The sequence below is a fragment of the Crocuta crocuta genome, unplaced genomic scaffold (genome assembly GCF_008692635.1).
Source record: "Crocuta crocuta isolate KB4526 unplaced genomic scaffold, BGI_CrCroc_1.0 scaffold16, whole genome shotgun sequence".
NCBI classification, from domain to species: Eukaryota; Metazoa; Chordata; class Mammalia; order Carnivora; family Hyaenidae; genus Crocuta; species Crocuta crocuta.
This window is the reverse complement of record NW_027531893.1, coordinates 1,117,491-1,136,562: the sequence shown is the minus strand read 5'-3', so window position 1 is coordinate 1,136,562 and position 19,072 is coordinate 1,117,491. Positions and strand designations below refer to the sequence as shown.

The 19,072-nt window shown below is 36.8% G+C and overlaps 1 protein-coding gene across 1 annotated transcript in view; it reads right to left on the bottom strand.

Annotated features, from left to right (window-relative positions):
* IQUB (IQ motif and ubiquitin domain containing) overlaps positions 1 to 19,072 on the bottom strand; it is a 55,189-nt gene that overhangs the window by 9,041 nt on the left and 27,076 nt on the right. The window contains exons 8-10 of the mRNA XM_077773250.1: positions 11,930 to 12,105; positions 3,387 to 3,557; positions 371 to 547 (exon numbers count right to left, since the gene is read on the bottom strand). Coding sequence (XP_077629376.1) covers positions 371 to 547; positions 3,387 to 3,557; positions 11,930 to 12,105 — 524 coding nt within the window. The remainder of the gene's footprint in view (positions 1 to 370; positions 548 to 3,386; positions 3,558 to 11,929; positions 12,106 to 19,072) is intronic.

Sequence of the window (19,072 nt, the reverse complement as noted above, 5' to 3'; positions counted from 1 at the left end):
AAGAGGAGACCCATGAATTAAATGTCAGAAAATGAATAGGAGTTAGCAAAATTGGGGACAGCATTCCAAGTGGAACAGTGTGTTCAAAAGCATGAAGGTGTGAGAGATCATAAGGCATTCAACATAATGCAATATTCAGTTTGGTTCAGAGAGTAGGGAAGAATTCAAGGTTGAAAATAAAGACACAGAAGTTAAATGATTAATTTATTAACAATAAAAAAAAACAACCATTCAAAAGAGATGTCACCAATAAGATGGTCTTTCACAGGGACCCCAAGTAATGCATTAAAGCAAACTTTTAATATACTTCAATTTACTACAGCACATTTTAGAATTTTGAGACAGGAATACAGGAAAAAAAGTAGAGTACCTTAAGGTGTCTTGCAACTTCTGGATTAAATAGAGGTGTTTTGATGTAATGAAAAAAGAGTGTTGCGATTCTTTTTCTGAGCCCTTCAAGATTATGATGCTTGACTCCTCTCATCATAAGGTCAACCTCTCTGTCAATCAATTCTAGAATTTCCTGAGTCAGCTTACATTCATGTTCCTATACAAAACACAAACATGTTCAGCACAGAATTTTTAAAATCACTAAGTTAGTTTTCAAAATTACCTCCAAACAGACTGAAACTAGATTCTAAAAGAAAGAAATTGCAAAAGAAACTGGTAGGAGTAAAAATTGGTACAACTGGTTTGGGAAAACATTTGACATTATCTCGTAGAGCTTCAGGTATGCATAACCTAAAGACAGCAACTCCACCCTTTAGAACACCTAAGGGAAATGTGCATGTAGGGTCATTGCTCACAGTAGCACTAAATCAGAAACAACTAAATAGCCATAAATCAATTGATGACATAAATAAGTGATGGTTTATTCATACAATGCAACATACTGACAGAATATTATATATATGGAAATGAATAAACTATAGCTATATATATATATATATATATAATAAAAAGCTTAAAGCTTAAAAAAAGTAATGTTGAGTGAAAGCAAGACACAGAATAATTCAACATCATTCCAAAATAAGCAACACTAAGCCATATTATTTAAAGACATATAAAGATGGTAAAACTATAAAAAAAAATCAAGGAAATGACTACTGTGAAAGTCAATATGGCAGGTACTTCTAGGGGATAAGAGGGTGAACTAGGATTACATAGAGAAAGGGACATACTTGGCAATGTTGGCAATGTCTCGTTTTGGGTCCGCGAGTGGTTACATGGTTGGTGAGTTTGTATTTGCTACGTTGTACATATATAGTTTGTATATTTTTTCTGCAAATTTGTATAATTCATAATAATTTTTCATAAAGTCACAGAAATGAGTGTGGTTGAATAAGAAAGCTCCACATAGGGGTTAAGTGATTAAGGTAAGATTTTATGGGCAGTAAAATAGAAGTAAGTTGCTCCAACTGCCCCAGAGAGAACTAAAACACAGTTGGAATGAAGGAATCAGAATGTGAAGTCTGTAACTGTAAAATAAAATTCTCTTGTACTTTTTAATACATACTTGGAGTAGCTAACACAACAGTGTGGAGTGGGGTCCTTGGCCCTGAAAGCATATTAGAATGACCTGGGAGATATTTTTAAAGATTTTAACATTGCCCTGACACTTGAGGATCTACTTTAACTTCTCTGAAATTGTGCCTAGATATCATTCCTTATTCATTTATTCTCATATTCTCTTTCAATCTCTCTCTGTCTCTGTGTATCTCACTCTCTTTCAAGTTCTTCAGACGCTTCTAATTTGTACTCAAGTTTAAGATTCACTGGGCTCTATGGGGCGCCTGGGTGGCTTAGTCGGTTAAGCGTCCGACTTTCGCTTAGGTCATGATCTCGCGGTTCGTGGGTTCGAGCCCCGCGTCCGGCTCTGTGCTGACTGCCAGCTCAGAGCCTGGAGCCTGTTTCAGTCTGTGACTCCCTCTCTCTCTGACCCTCCCCTGCTCACGCTCTCTCCCTCTCTCCTAGAAATAAAAAAGAAAAAAAAATTAAAAAAAAAAAAGATTCACTGGGCTCTCTTAGTAATTGTCATCAAAATAATACCTATTATTTATTGAGGGCTCCCTACGTCCGGCTCTGTGCTGACTGCCAGCTCAGAGCCTGGAGCCTGTTTCAGTCTGTGACTCCCTCTCTCTCTGACCCTCCCCTGCTCACGCTCTCTCCCTCTCTCCTAGAAATAAAAAAGAAAAAAAAATTAAAAAAAAAAAAGATTCACTGGGCTCTCTTAGTAATTGTCATCAAAATAATACCTATTATTTATTGAGGGCTCCCTATTTGTAAGCAGTGAGATATATGGATTATATTTTATTTATATTTTACAAATACATAGAGATGTATGTATACTATATACACATATATATCTATATCCTCAAAACAACTTACTGATTTTCAGGAATATTAAATAAGTTATCTAAGACTGTATAGCCATAATGAGTAGAGCCAGAATTTGAGTCATGTTTAAAGGCCTTAATCCTCCAATAAAATATTGTTAAATAAATGTACATGTAGATATACAGGTTAAACATACTGTTTAAGATATGCATAATTTATTTTTATAAGCCTATTATCTGTTTTTGTTTGGTTTTCTTTTTTTTATTATTATTAACCAGCTTATGTTCCTAAATATATTAGTTAGGAAGATTTCTATTGTATTCCCTACTTGCACTTTCCTTTTTCCAATCTGGCCTTTTTACTACGCACTACAGACATCATGCTTATTTCCTACCTCTGGATCAACTGATTTTCCCTTTCTTCCTGACTCTCTATCTTCCAATGTTAGTCACTACACAAATGTCTTGAAAAAGGTAATCCAGAACAAAAGCAGTCAATGCTTCATTGAGTAAATGCCTCTGTTCTCAAGATGGAGAGAAATGCAAGAGATCTCTTCAGACTTAGCTCCCAACAAGAACCATTTACTCAATTGCTTAATGTGTCTTACATTGATAAATGAAGAGAACAAAATAAAAGTATTCTCATGCTGCTTTAAAACTGCTAAAAATAAAATTTTCATTGAAGAATGTCAAAATATATAGACAATTGATGTTTTATTGAACTGAGTTAAGTATTAATCTCATGCTATATATTTGTATGTATTTGCATCCATCACATAGAAATGGGTATTTATTTCCATTTAGATTATTCATTGTGCTATACTTATACTTATCATGTGTCATAATATACAGTTTGAGAACTTTTAGATAACTATTAATGCAAAAACCACATCCCCCCAAACTACACCAAAACAATTTAGCTGTTGACAAAATAAATTCAAATATATAGACATTGATTAATCATCTTTATCATTAATACAAAACAGCTTATTTTAGTATTAATTTTTTTATTGATAGTGATACCTCAAAACTAAGAGAAAGTTAATGTACCTTCACAGTATGTTTAAGTGTTAGGAGTACATCCAGTCTTTCATCTTGAGAGACATTTTTCAGCACTATGCATTTATAGATGTTCTGCAGCTCTCTGGCTCTGATGGTGAACTGTGTATCCATTTCAATCATTTTGCCACTAAGTGATCTCCATACCCTTGGAGCTGAACACTTAAAAATAATATTATGTTTATAATTATCAGTTAATTAAAGGTTAAAAAATAATTTTGTTACTTCTACTAAAAGCTAACTTAATATCATGTGCTTTATGAATAAAACCATCACTGAAACTTGAGGAAATTAATTACAGAATTTGTAGACCACGGGAGATTTAAGGGAAAAAAGTATGAAAGAGCTCTTTAGTCTGTGGAAGTGCAAGCATTTCTATAGGATTCAGAATTTGCTACTAATTGGGGGCACCTGGGTGGCTTAGTCGGTTAAGCGTCCGACTTTTGCTTGGGTCATGATCTCGCGGTTCGTGGGTTCGAGCCCCGCGTCGGGCTCTGTGCTGACTGCCAGCTCAGAGCCTGGAGCCTGCTTCAGATTCTGTGTCTCCCTCTCTCTCTCTGACCCCCCCCCCCCCGCTCACGCTGTCTCTCTCTCTCTCTCCTAAAAATAAATAAAACATTAAAAAAAATTTTTTTAGAAAAAAAGAATTTGCTACTAATTGAACTAACTAGTATGTTGAATGGCTTAATGAGTGTATGGAATAACTCATTACCCTTGGGAAAAGTTATGCTATTTTGAATGTTTAAAAAAGTGATCTGCTTGTTTCAGTTACACAGAGTTACAGAAATGTGTTTTGACCACGCTTTGTCAATTGAGGAAACTTTTGTGGAGCCATTGTTACAATCCTCAATGCCTTAGAACTAAGGATACAATAAAACAGGACTCTGTGAGTTACGGTTTTGTTTCCTATAAACATAAATCTGTAACAAGTCCACAGTTCTTCACAAAGCGGGTGTCCATAGTTGAGCAACTGTATTTAGCTCTCTTAGCAGTGGTCCCTGTCTCCCTGATGATGATGGCTAAGATGTTCACTCTCTATTCCCAAATCTGTCTTGGTGCCTCTCAACCCAGCCGACCCCATGAACTGAGGGTTACAGACAGAGTTCGCCTGCCCTGGAGCTCATCTGTGGACTCTCAGGCTAAGAATTCAGGGGGTGGAGTGACACAGTACAGACACTAGCGCAATCGTTAATGAAGATTAAGTCCGTGTTTTCCGCTGCTTCTGTTCCTTCCCAACCGAGGCTTTAAGAAAAGATGCCTTCACCTAGAAATTTCACAGTGAAACCTCACTATTTTCCCTTCCCCTTTATGGTATAAAGCTGCTCAATTTCTTTCCCTGATTATAATCTAACAGAAACAAGCCTATTTTGATCATGACTATTAACTCTCCAAATGCTGGATATTTTGTAGACTGAATGAGAATTGCTTTGGAGAACTGTAGTCTAATTTATGCCATAATTACAGCCACTTAAATCTTAGATGTGATATAATTCAAAGCTTAATTAGAAGCCCTTGTATGGGAACAAATCATTAGGAATGCAGACTAGCCAAATAAAGAAATAATAGAAGGCTGGACATATTCGGTATGACAGTATTACGAAGAATTTTCAGTTACGAAGAATTTTCAGTTACAACCTTAAATTACTTTTAAATTCTCACATTTCATATTAGCTAAATTACTCTGAAAACTGAAAAGCACCATCTAAAAACAACCATATGTGAGGTGTTTTCAAAGTAATGGCAGCATTTTCTGATCAAAGCCAGAATAGGTGCTGTTCAGAGCTAGGAACCTCCATCAGAAACTTTATAGATTCTCAGTTCTAGTTTAAGTCCAGCAAGTGAGAGGTTGCAACCTTATAATTCACTTATATTTTTAAGGCATATATCTAATATTAAATAATATACTGCTAATTAGCAGACTGATAGAATTAACTAAAATTCATTAAGGATTATNTGTGTTATTGAAGTTGAATGTTTGTTTCAAAGCTCCTTTTAAAAGTTTTAAGGAATAAGCAACCTTAAACTAAGTTTCATATTGTGGTATTTAAAAACTTTTTAAGGCTTATTTAATTTTGAGAGAGAAAGAGTGCTAACAGGGGAGGGGCAGAGAGAGAGGGAAACACAGAATCTGAAGCAGGCTCCAGGCTCTGAGCTGTCAGCACAGAGATGTACGTGGGGCTCGAACTCACAAACCATGAGATCACCACCAGAGCCAAAGTCAGACACTTACCTGACTGAGCCATCCAGGGACCCCTCATGTTGTGATATTTTAAAGTCTAACTAATGTCTTAATTTTGCCATGCCATTTTCTATAGGGTGGTTCTATTAAATGTGATTTCCTTTCTTCTAATAATGTGTACAATACCTTTTGTTCTGCAGGTTTCTTTCACTTGTAATAATCCTTTTATTTCACTTGTAATAATTACCTTTTAATGAAATACCTAGTTCATCAACTTCATTGTATTTCTTTCAGCTGATAGATTGATTTAATTCCACCTCCCCTCCAAGTTTTTAGCCCCATCTAATATAGTATGATTTGGTAATATCTCAGATTTTTTCCAAATATATTCAACGTCCAAATTCTTCCCACCCTGCAATTTTTAACTCAAACTCTACCTTTTCCATAAAAATTCCTAAGTAATATGTTTTGAACCAATGAAATCACTAGTATCTGAAGTCCGTTGTACTCATAAACACACACACACACACACACACACACACTTAGAGTATCCAGTGTCTCTATTTCAAGAACTCAGGGAAATAAAATTTAAGTCCAAACTGTTCTATAATTATTTTTTTGTTAACTTTATTTCTCCCAAAAGATTATAAGAAATAAATTCTCCTATGGTTCTATATATCTGATAGGGCCTACAGTACCCATTCATTCACTCCACTAATACTGAGTGTGTTTACTATATATTAGTGTGTTAGGTACAGAGTAAACAATACTGATTTTAGGAACTCTCAAGCCTCATAATAGGTAAAGGTAAGAAAATCTATAATTAAAATAAAGGGTGATTCTGCTCATGATTGCAGGTAAATAGGTAATTAACCATAGGATACTATGAAGCAATTACTTAATGAAAAGAAAATAGTATCTAAAGTGAAACCTGAAGAATAACTAGGAATTAGCCAGAGTAAAGGGAACTGATTCTTTACAATCAAAGAATCCTATGTTTGAAGTTCAAATTTCCCTAGTTAGTACTAAAAGATATTTAAAAAAAAAAAAGTCTATTCGACGAAGCTGTTTTTATACTTGGATATATTTCTGCAAACACTGGTAACTTGGTCTTCATTCAAGACTGAGCTTCTTTGATTTCAGCCCTTAGATATTTTTTTTTACCCTGACACAAGAAAATGTGTCAACTTTGCTTATTTCTCTTTCCTATTTCCTTTTTGATTTGGATGCTTTGGCTGTAATAAGAGCCGTACAACAATCATGTTCTTAAATTGCTTCAAAAACACAGGAGCGTAATAAATTCCATTAAGCTGCCAACAAATGAGACAGAGCAGAGTCTGGAGGAGAGAAACAGAAGAACAGCAGGAAGACACATTTCAAGGAAGGGAAGGTGGAGAGATAACAAAAACCTTGAGAGCAGCAGGCTCCCACAAAAGAGAAGAAATGACTGCACTGTGAGAGGAAGGCTTTCTTCCTCCTAAATTAATACTCGGGTCCCCAAGGACACAAATTAAGAATAACCCTAACCCCCAAAAGCTACTGTATAGTGATCAACTTTTCTTTCACACAGCAAAGGGGTTTTGTTCGTACACAGAGGACCCCCCCTGTGCACTGTGGTGCTCAGAGAAGCAAAAATCGGTTGTATTTTTCTGTCCCATTAGCTGTTGGCCACCAGAATATCGGGGAGAAAAAAAAAACATCTAAATGACACAGCTAACAAGGATTGCAGTTTTGTAGCTTGTGATTGTGGGAAGTGGTATGTGAATCAAAAAAAGGAACAGCCTTGACTCTATGGAAAACCTCTTGCAGAAATTCAAATGGTCTCTTTAACACAGTTTGGGTAAAGAGAGCCCAAGATACGTTAGAAACTGACTGATGGTTTTTTACTCTCATTTCTTGACTTGCTTTTTTTTACCTCTGTCAGCTTGTGAGATTTTAACATTTGATAAACTGTGGAGGTCAGCGTTTGAGGTGTTAAAATTACAAATTATTTAACTAACACTTCAAAAACTCTTTAGATTAGGCCTTTTATGGAGAATGAAGGCTTAGTGTAGAATCCATAAGAACTGATTAATTTAATGTCTATGTCCAGCATGAGGTTAAAAGTACGGATTCAGTAATCCATATAATATTTAGATACAGTGAAGTTAAATTAAAACCAAACATAAAATTCTATTTTTCAAAGTTATTTCCAAATTATAGGAAAGTAAATATTTTCTTTATATATCTGTATGATTAGGCTAAATGTGGCCCTGAAAATCAGCATTATGGCCCTCGTTGTTAGTGTTGACATTTGAAAAAACTCTGACGTTGTTTAGCTTCAGGGATTCATTATAAGCTATTTTTTCTTAGTTATCAAAAATACTGTAGGATAATAAATTACTTCAAGTTTTTTTTTTAAATCAGCAGTGTCTCCCCTTGAATATTAGAGACAGTGCTCAGCATGTGTGAGGGGAGAAATAGACGGGCATAAAGAGGAAGGGATACGGTATAAGTATTTGCAAGGGAAGGCTACAAAATCTATCTTAATTGCTTTCTATGATGTTCAGTACGGCATCCTATACAAAACGGTGATTTAAATGAATTTGCATTACAATAACAAAGACTTTATAATTTACCATAACAGGTTGAAAGTATGTCAAAGTCACTGCTAATACTTTTAAAGACTAGATTCAATAGTCTATGTAATGGACTAGGACTAACTTTCAAGTGTAGCGATACCCTTCTGTGGCTGTGTCTTTCTTGCCCTACGCAACATTTTCGTCAAAACTGAGGTAAAATTCCCTTGCATCAGCTAAAATGTCCATTTCCTCTAAATCTCAGCCTATGAACCGGTGAGAATGATTGGTTTATTAGCTGGGGTAACCACAGATTTAGACCTCAAATTCTAAAACCTATGATCCACAGAAAGCCTTTCCCTTGATTTCTACAAGTTCATACAGCTATTCTGTCCATCTCTCCTTCAGTCTTCTGGTCTTGCACCTTTATGTCCTGCCCTGAATCAGATGGACACTAAAGCCCAACCATTTCTCTCGTTCTCACTCCTCTTACCAGAAAAATTACCTTGCACTTCATATTTCATTTATTTTGCAATATAACCAGAAAGTCACAAGGAGCCACGTTGTGCCCAGCTGTCTCCTCACTCTACTTTCTCTTTTTCTCTCCTGGCAACAGCCAAAGACTTCCATTTTCCTGGCAATTCTTCCTACACTCAGGATCCTTCAGGGTCTCCCTTTCTACTACAACTTAACAGTTTTTACAAAAAAAAAAAAACAAAAAAAAAACAAAGACCAGCTCTTTTTTCCTCATGAAAAATCCTATGAACACAATTTTTCCATTTCATCTTTTTTGGTGAGATTTCAAGACCTTCATTGCATGCTACATACACTTCATGGGAAAGAGCAATGGTTATTAACTAGCTCCAGAGCCAATATTATATGCTGGGACTTTATCTACGTTTGCACTCTTTATAATTCAAAAAAGGTTTTGATACAATGTTGGACATGAGGCCTGGAGGGGGTAGAGTGGGTGTGTGCATGTGTGTGCAAAGGTGTAATAAGAATAGACACTGTAGGGGGGCCTGGGTGGCTCAGTGGGTTAAGCATCGACTTCAGCTCAGGTCATGATCTCACAGTTTGTGGGCGCGAGCCCTGTGTTGGGCTCTGTACTGACAGCTAGCTCAGAACCTGGAGACTGTCTTTGGATTCTGTGTCTCCCGTGCTCATGCTGTCTCTATCAAAAATAAATAAAACATTAAAAAAAAAGAAAAGACATTGTATAAGTATTTACAATAAGAATTTTAAAATGTTCATAGGAAACAAAGCATCAGAGAAAGCATAGGTGGAATTTCTGTGGAAGTCCCAGCCTCAAATAAGGAAGCATAGATGCCACTTGTCTTTCATGTCCATTGTACCTCAGAGACCCTAGCTCCTTCAAACACTCTGGGTCCCTGCTGCCCTGAGTCCATGCTGTCCCCATGGTAAGGTTAACAATCAGACACGTAAGGAATATGGCTCCCAGTGATGAGTCCCTGAGTCCACGCTGTCCCCATGGTAAGGTTAACAATCAGACACTGGGAATATGGCTCCCAGTGATGAAGGTGGACTCAAGAGAAAGTAACTTGCTAAAGGAATAAGTTTAGTTTGAAATATGATCCTGGAGAAGTATGAATATTATGCTTCCACACAGTAGACTCATCTTTCCTAGAATGAAGATATTCAAGAATTTGAAATGACACTATCTACATTGCATAATATCTTGATAGTACTTGAAATATGAAATTACACACCCATTATATCTGTCCCTTATTTTTCCTTCCTGCCTTCCTCCATAAGCATTTATTAATATTCTGTGATATGCACTATGCTAGGACATGAGGATACAGAGATAAAAGACAGCTCTTGCTTAAGAAGCTCAGTACCTAGGAATGATTCAGACATGTAAAGTGATGCAGTAAAAACTGACCACTACTGGGGCACCTGTGGCTCAGGCTGTTAAGCTTCCGACTCTTGATCTCACGATTGGTGGGATCAAGCCCCATGTCTGGCTCTGCGCTGGTTGCAGAACTGTTGCTCTCCCTCTCTCTCTACCCCTCCCCTGCTTGTACTCTCTCTCAAAATAAGTAAATATACTTTTAAAAATTTAAAATTGGTCATTATTTACTAAGATCGAAGTGAAACAGGGTCTCATGAAAACATGTAGTACAGGCTAAAGTAGGAGGATCAGTAGACCCTTTCTCGAAGAAGGGGCACCTGAGCTTGTTTTGAAGGGTACATAGGTAGCTACTCTTCTGAAGGAGGGAAAGGATGTTCCACGCAGAGACAACACTGGATGCAAAAGCATGCCGAACACGTGATCTTTCTGAGGATGTGCAAGTAACTGAGCACAGCTGGAGCAGTGTGGCTGTAGTGTGCATGGAGAGATGACTGAGACACCAGCAGGACAGCTGAGATGTGCTGAGTATCGATTGTGAAAACCCCTGAGGGGCAGTAAGGAGGGGCAGGAGCAGAGATGTGTTTAGTGAGGTCACTATGGACACGGTATGGATGACAGAGGAGGGACCTGCGAAGTGAGACTGGAGGCTGAGAGCCTAATTTGGAGACATAAAGTAATCTGAATGAGAAGGAAATCCACATTCAGTTAAGTCACTGTCAAGCTCACACACACAAGACAAGACCTGGCCTGTAGGCAGTAGTAGTGGGTTTGAAAAGGAAGTAAAGAATTGAGACGATTATTAAAGTAGTAGAACAAACCGGTTGGTGGCTGGATGGGACGCCAGGAATAATGCCCAGGTGTGTTTAGCACCTGAGCAGATGATGAAACATTCATAAAGACAAATGATGTGAGTACTACAGAACAGGATCGGTTTGGAGATGAGGGGCCAGGGGCTGGTGAGATGATATAATTTCAGTGTTGACATGTCAATTCAAGGTGTACTGCTGGGACACCCAAAAGCAATTACAATAGGCAAGTTGCAATACATTTGGATACATGGTTTGGAAGCTCCTAAGAGATGTCTGGTCTGGACCTGCAGAGAATTCCAGGATGTAGGTACTAGTTAAAGCCACAAAAATGAGATCAAAGGAGAGTGTATTAGTAAAATGAGAGGAGGGCATTTAGAGTATCAAAAAAATATGGTATTTAAGAATGAATATTCTCAAGTAACAAGAACCATACATCTAGAATCACTATAGGCAAAGACCTAGAAGAACTCTATCCTCTTTCTTCTTGTGGCTGGATTGGCTTTTAATTGTTTGGAAAGATCAGATTTATAAAAGGAGACTGGTCACTATGGAAACAGGCTATGCAATCAATATCAAACAGAAGAGACAGTTTCAACACAAAAAGATAATTAGTTTTTCTCTTAATTGTATGTTTTCATGGTTTTCAACAATCATATACACTTTTGGTCAGAAACTTCCAGTCAGTTAATGACCTGGTGAGCAAAAGCAAAAACACTCACCTCTAGCTCTTTTCCCCAGGTTGCTTACTACAAGGCATCCCAAACCCAGATATTTTGTGACTTCAATAAGTCTACATTTCATCAGGGTGTAGAATTGATCTAACTTCTGTAGCCAGCCTAAATCTAAATGAACAGAGTCACAAAGAAGGTAGCTTTATTTTTTCCTTCATGGCCTAAGCCTTTTAGTTAAGGACATATTAATTTCATGTGAATTGTCAATTGTTATTCAAGGCCACAGTTAAAAATCTAAAGCTGTAATAGAAAAAAGAAAAAAAAAAACCCAGAAAATTTAAACATGCAAATTTGTACAATGTCAGTCTCTTCTTTAGCTCCTCATTCTACATTTTTAAACTCAGGACTCATTCTTATTTAAATAATTGCTACTTTACTAACCTTATCCAAAAAAGCTTGTATCAGGGCTTCTCGGTTTGCCATATTCGCCATGTATCTATGCCTCCCAATGGAAGCAATTATCTGGGTCTCTTTTTCCAGAAGTTCACACAAAGCAGCTTTTCTTTCAGCCCCAGTGAAAGACTGGTTAATGCGTGCAAGTTCTTCTTGCCGCCAGACTAAAGGAAACACATGAAAGACTCTTGAGTTTCTAAAATCCCACATCTTTCAGAAAATTTTTTACCATCATGTCCTGATGAACAGTATTTTATTTTTGTATCAATTTAAATAAAATTATACATGAATATTATCATTCATATTGTACACTTGACATATGAAACAATAGGATGAAATGGAAGCTGAGAAACTTAAAGCAATAGAGTCAAATAAAGAGAAGCCAAAGGAAATCAGCCCAGATAATGTCAAATTATACTTCCAAGCAAGCACATGCTCTCCCAAGTACTGAAAAATATATGGTGTGGGTTTGTAGCAACCATGAACATGTACTACTCAGATCTCCTTTCAAGAGAATACCTGGTTTTGCTACCTAGGTGAAATAAGTCAGTCAGAGAAAGACAAATACCACATGACCTCACTCATATGTGGAATTTAAGAAACAAAACAAAAGAGCAAAGGAGGAGAGAGAGAGAGAGAGAGAGGGAGACTAAGAAATGGACTTTTACCTATAGAGAACAAACTGATGGTTACCAGAGGGGAGGTGGGTGGGGGGATGGGTTAAACAGGTGATAGGGATTAAGGAATACACTTACTGGGGCTCCTGGCTGGCTCAAGGGTAGAGCCTGTGATTCTTAGCTTGGGGGTTGTGAGTTTAATCCCCACATTGGGTATAGAGCTTACTTAAAAAAGGAGTATACTTACGATGAAAAAATAAATAAATAAAACAAAATGATTTTTAAAAAGAATAACTTCCCTTAGGAAGACATTTTGGATACCCCCCTCCCAATCAAAAGAAGATTGAAAGACAGTAACATGTTATTTTCTTCATCTATCTATCTATCTATCTATCTATCTATCTATCTTCCTTAAAAAGTGCTTAATATTTTGATATATGTATAAATACCTATCACTGAATTGTTTTTCACCTTTCCAGCAAAATTCTTCCATCAGAACTTTCTTACGCATCTATTTATATAATATAAAGATGTATGCACATTTATAATTTCCACCTGGAAGGGAAAAAGCACAATGTGCAAATGATTCCACTTTTCCTGACAAGTCTCATCTACTCTTCTTAAGAAAGGAAGGAAGGAAGGAAGGAAGGAAGGAAGGAAGGAAGGAAGGAAGAAAAAGAAGGAAGGAAGGAAGGAAGGAAGGGAGGAACGAAGGAAGGAAGGAAAGAAAGAGGAAGGAAGGAAGGAAAGAAGAGAGAGAATACAGGCTGCGGGGAATACAGGTAGGTTACAGTGTTGGCTACGGCACTTCACATGGGCTGCCATACTGAGGCAGAAGCCATGCTCTCCCCACATGGCTCTTCAATGGCTGAGAACCAGGGGGGATTAGGGCCTGGCCAGGTCTGCCCAGCAACTACTTGTGGTTTCAGTGCTGACCACTGGGCTGCCTCAGACTTCCTCAGAGCTGTTATCTGTGTGAGGCTCTCCATCCCTCAACCTCTTTCCTTCCCTCTCTCAACTTCCACAGGTGTCAAACTGCATCCTGATCTGAAGACTTTCCTCACTCTCTTTCCCCTTTATCTTTCACTTTGACATCGTGGTGTCTGCTTCCACTAGGACCCACACTGACAGATTTATGCAGAATCATTGACTTCAATTATTTTCTTCATTACTAGCGTGTAGGAACCATTTTAGGTTACTTAGGTAGCACTTAGGTACCATATCTTTACAAAACCTTAAATTATAGCAGCAAATGTTATAAAGTAATCGTATTTACTTTTTACCCAAACCTATGAATTCAGTTAAAACAATACTTATGATTGGTTACTATCAATAAAGAATGGGTTGCATGAAATATATCCTAAGACCAAACTATAAAATGCCAAAGAGCAGTATTTTAATAAGCTCATTTTACCTGAGTAACAGCATATTGTCAAAATTAACTTACATGAGAAAAATGGATGACTAGGTCCTACCCTAAACTTAACTCAGTCAAAATTTCTGGGCTCAGATACATGCATTTTAACAAGTGTCTCATTCAATTCTCACACACACTAAATTTGGGGGAAGGGCAATTGTTTTATATCCCACTTACATTAAAAGAAGCATAGTGCTGGAAAGAACCTTAGAAATCAAACAGTTCAACACCTCACCCACATGTAAGACAGTGTCCTCCTGTCCACAGTTTGGACGGGTTTAATTCGCTCACCCTGGGCCTGGGACTAGCCTACGAAGAAACAGACTCAGTCTATTCTTCGTTCCAAATGGCATACCTTTGGCTATCAGAAGGTAGCTGGCACCTTCCATTTAGGTTTTCTCTTTGCAAGACATAAACACTTCCTTTTCCTAATTTGCATATTATTTGATATAATTTCATGTGTCATCCAGGTCAAGCTGCTCTGGCTTATCACAGTAGCTCTTTGACATTTGGCATACCAAATTCTTGACAAGATGGAATTTTACGCACAAGCGGCTAACTCTCCTCTCCTAAATTCCTAATTACATGAAACAAGAAACGTGAAGTGGGAGAGAAGAGGCAGAGACCCAGATCAGCACTGGGAATCAGAGAGGTACACCCTATACGTGAGGAATCATGGGGGATTGATGTTATAGCGCAGATACTACTAGAAGACACTCCAAGAAACACATGTGTCCCCAAACCGCTGCTGTCTCATCTCAGAAAGTAGACATAGAAGGAGACAGAAAACCTCGATTCAATGCCTTAGAGCTTGAGCAGAGGGTAAGCGATGAATCTATTTGATAGTTTACTATGTTTTAAGAAAGTTTTTGAAAAACTTTAGGAAGGAATAAAAGAAAAATGCCTACATTTCAAGTCATTACAGAAAGTAACAATAATCACAACTGTTTATGAAAAAAAGGCAAAAACTTTCAAAAGAGAAAGCAAAAAAGCAAGATGAGAGAACCAAAATCAAGCATCATAGTTATACTTCAAAATATAAAATGGTTACTTTTTTACCGAAAATAAGTTAGAATCATTTTTTTTTAAATCCAATGACATAATGTTTTTCAAGAGACACACTTAACACAAAGCAACACCAAAAGTAAAGGTTAAACATAAAATGCTGGTAAATGTGAACAAAAAAGAAAACAGAAGCAGCAATATTAACAGTATATTGAAAATATATACAGTTATTGGGATAGAAGACAATTTTATGATGAAAGGTATGACCATTGTGAATGCTATATACAAAATCACACCCAACAGAACTTGTAAAGCAAAACTTCTACCAGTTATAAACACTACTGGAGTGAGTATACTTTATGTTACACAAACATCATTAAACTACAAATGAGTCAATCTATGTCAATAAAGAAGTATTTAAAGCATTAAAACATTTAAGCAATATGATTAACAAATTTAAATGACTCAAGCTCTGAACAACAAAGACTGAAAATGTATCTATTTTCAAAGCTCTATGAAACATTTAATTTATATAAATTCTAGGAGCAGGAATGAAAGAAAACGAATTCCCCAAATCAGAAATGCCAAAACTGCATTTTGACACAGTTCAATTAAACTAGAATTAAAAACACAAAATTTAAAAAGAAATAGTCCCAACTGCTTGGAAATGTAATAAATACCATAAAAAATAACATTTTAATCAAAGAAGAAGTTAAAAGTAAGACTGCCAACTATTAAGGAAAAAAACCCACTACATATCAAAATGGATAGGATGCTACAAAAAAATTGAAGTAATATAATTTGGGGGAACTTTGCAGAAATAAGCCTGAAATTCAAATCAGTTACCACTGAGAACTGAGTCAGGCTGCAGGCAGAGTTAACAAAAAGCTGTAACGTTTGTGATAGTTACTCATGAACCTCCTCTGGAAAATCATGTCTGCTGGGTACTTCTCTCATTACCCATTATTATTTAAGTATCTGGGAGTGGCTTTGAAGCCAGGGTATACACACATAGACTGGGAACCTGACTTCATTCAACCACGGTTGATCTGTGTTCTTCATAGAACATGGAAGCAGAACAAAGTTGAAGCAACAACCTATTGTTCTTTATTCTGAACACACACTCCAAAAAGTCACTCTAGTTTTTGACATTCATCATAAGCTTCAGTTCATTCTAACTTTTTGGATACTCAGAACTGTTCCTGAAAATGTTTTCGTGTCACGTTTTGGGTCATCCTTGTTACTGTACGTGTAGTGACCTCAGTCTGGAATTTACAGAGGATCTTCCACGCATGCACTTTCACGAGCTAGATGCTCCCAGACGCCTTCCCGCAGGTGGCAAGCCTGTCCTCCACCCGTGCGGGTTTATATAGCTTTGGTTTTGTGCAAGGCACCCTCAGCCCAGAACACGTGGGAACATGCCCGCCTTACTACAACAAGGTCCCTTACAATGTCTCATTCTCTTCTCTCCTAATAGACACAGGAACCGTGATTTTAAGGTGTAGACTTCGCCTTTGCTTCCTTTCTATTCTTAAGGCTGCTCTGAAAACAAAAGCCTGTTTGTTTTTTCTTACTGTACTATTTACTTCATCTCCTGTTTTCTTCTTGATTCCTAGTCCCCTCTTTTCTAATTAAACAGTACAATAAAAATAACACTACCCCCATGGAGTGCTGGTTACAATGTGTCAGGCTCGTCTCAAGCTCTTCATGCCTATGAGCTCCTGACAAAGCAATGAAGTAAGTGCTACAATTATCCCCTATTTTACAGAAAAGGAAACTAAGGAAAACAGAGACTTGTCCTTGATTTAATCTCCTGACAAACCAATGAAGTAAGTGCTACAATTATCCCCTATTTTACAGAAAAGGAAACTAAGGAAAACAGAGACTTGTCCAAGTGGGATCAAGACTCAAACTCTGGCAGTTTGGCTCCATGGTACAGACTCTTAACCACTGCTCTCCCACTTCTCAAAAACATGTAATCTTTTAATTGGACAGTCCCTATGAATTCATTAGTTGGTCTACTACTAGAGAGCTGTACTTGTTAGCCAGCTATCTAATTCTTTCCCTTTCCATGGAGATAATTTATTATTATATTGTCAGAATGATGAAATTTCAGAGTCTCATGAACTGCATTCTCTGGCCATGGAATCAAACCCATTTTTTCTCTGAACTTTAAAAAAACTGCTTACCTGATCTGGTTACTATATCTGCTAAAACCTTATCATTTCTTTGTCAATTCAAAATACTCAACAATAATCATTGAGCAATTATTACGTGAAAGGAACTCTATGAAAGTTCGATGGTGCATACAAAAGTGAGAAAGACATAAGGCTTTCTTGAAGGCACTAAATATCCTTGCCTCTCCCCAGTTGGAGACATATAAAATCCTTCCTGAAGAGAGAATTTTCACTTCTCTTTCTACTTATTTTTATCCACAAGCCTAACATTTTTCACCATTAGGCTTAAAGACCTCCTTTAGATAGATCTCTTCTTGACCTAAGATTGCTTCCTCTTATCTTCTACCAGATATGATTTATTTATTTATTTATTTTTTCTAGGAGAGAGAGAGAGAGAGACAGCGTGAGCAGGGGAGGGTCAGAGAGAGAGGGAGATACAGACTCTGAAATGGGCTCCAGGCTCTGAGCTGGCAGCCAGCACAGAGCCCGACGCGGGGCTCGAACCCACGAACCGCGAGATCATGACCCAAGCGAAAGTCGGACGCTCAACCAACTAAGCCACCCAGGTGCCCCTACCAGATAATATTTATTAAGTAAATGTACTCTTCCATTCTTATATTCCAGACATGATTATGTTCTCATCATATTGCAGGGATATTTCAAAATATATCACATATATATAAATTGTATAATTACAAAGCATATCTTCCTTCTTCTATTAAAATTTCAGACTTACTTTAACACCAGTCTCTGCATTGGAATGTAAATATCTGAAGTGCTGTTTCTGGCCCTGGTCTGTTATAACTACTCCCTTTAAGAAATCTAGTTTCACAGGTTTATCATATGATTTCCTCTTCCTCTCAACTTTCAATATGAAATAATCCTGATCAGGCCAAGGACAGGCCAGTGATACTCTTTATAAGAATCCACTCTACCCTTTACCAGGAATACATTATTCAGTCTCTGTACAGCTTGGTCTGTTCAAAAAGAAGATTTTTAAATTTAAAAGCAAAATTGTCTTCAGCAAAAGAGTTGTAAATTTAAGGGCTAAATTATATTATGAAAGTCCAGGAAATCCATGATTGATGAGTTTATCCTTTAAGAGCAGTTTTAACCAACCAAAAGAACTTTTAAAACTTTGACAAAATCCATGTAACCAAAGGCAGTATATGAATGAAGGGAAAAATTGCTTGCTTGTGGAAATAATAACTGAGAATATTTATCTCATGAGATTATATGGATGTTCTCAGAAAGCAAATAAAAATTGAATGATATAAGTAAGCCTATTTTACTTGCAGTTTTACATCAGAAGCCTTTGGGACCGGTAATAAATTTAGGCCACTAGGATTTTATTTAAGCTATCCTGCCAACCTCAAAGAGTAATATACTGCTCTCCTAGATTAATGCTGGGTGAATCTGGAGATTATATATATATATATATATGCATTCAAATCTATATATTTAAATATACATAGGCATTCAAATTCACTTATATGAATATATATTCAGACTTAACATTTTGCTTAAATTATTAGTATGACTTTTTAAAAGAAAACAATCCAGTGAAGCTAATTAGAAATGAAAGTAATGGTCTTTAATTCCAATAAAATTCTCCATTAGATGGTCCTATAAACCTATAGTAAGGAATGGAACATGGCATCAGAAAAATACCATGTCCCAACTACTAAGGAATAGAAACACATAAGAACCAGGAGTAGATGGACAAAAGTTATTTTTAAACTGAATTGGCAGTTTTCAAAACTATACAGAGAAGACACCGAAGAAAATGAGAGATTCTGTCCTCTATCATAAAATATATGTTCCATAGAAATGATGATAATTAAAACAAAAAAATTGGAATACTGTACTTGTTTTCCAGGGTTTTCATCACAAAATACCATAGACTGGGTGGCTT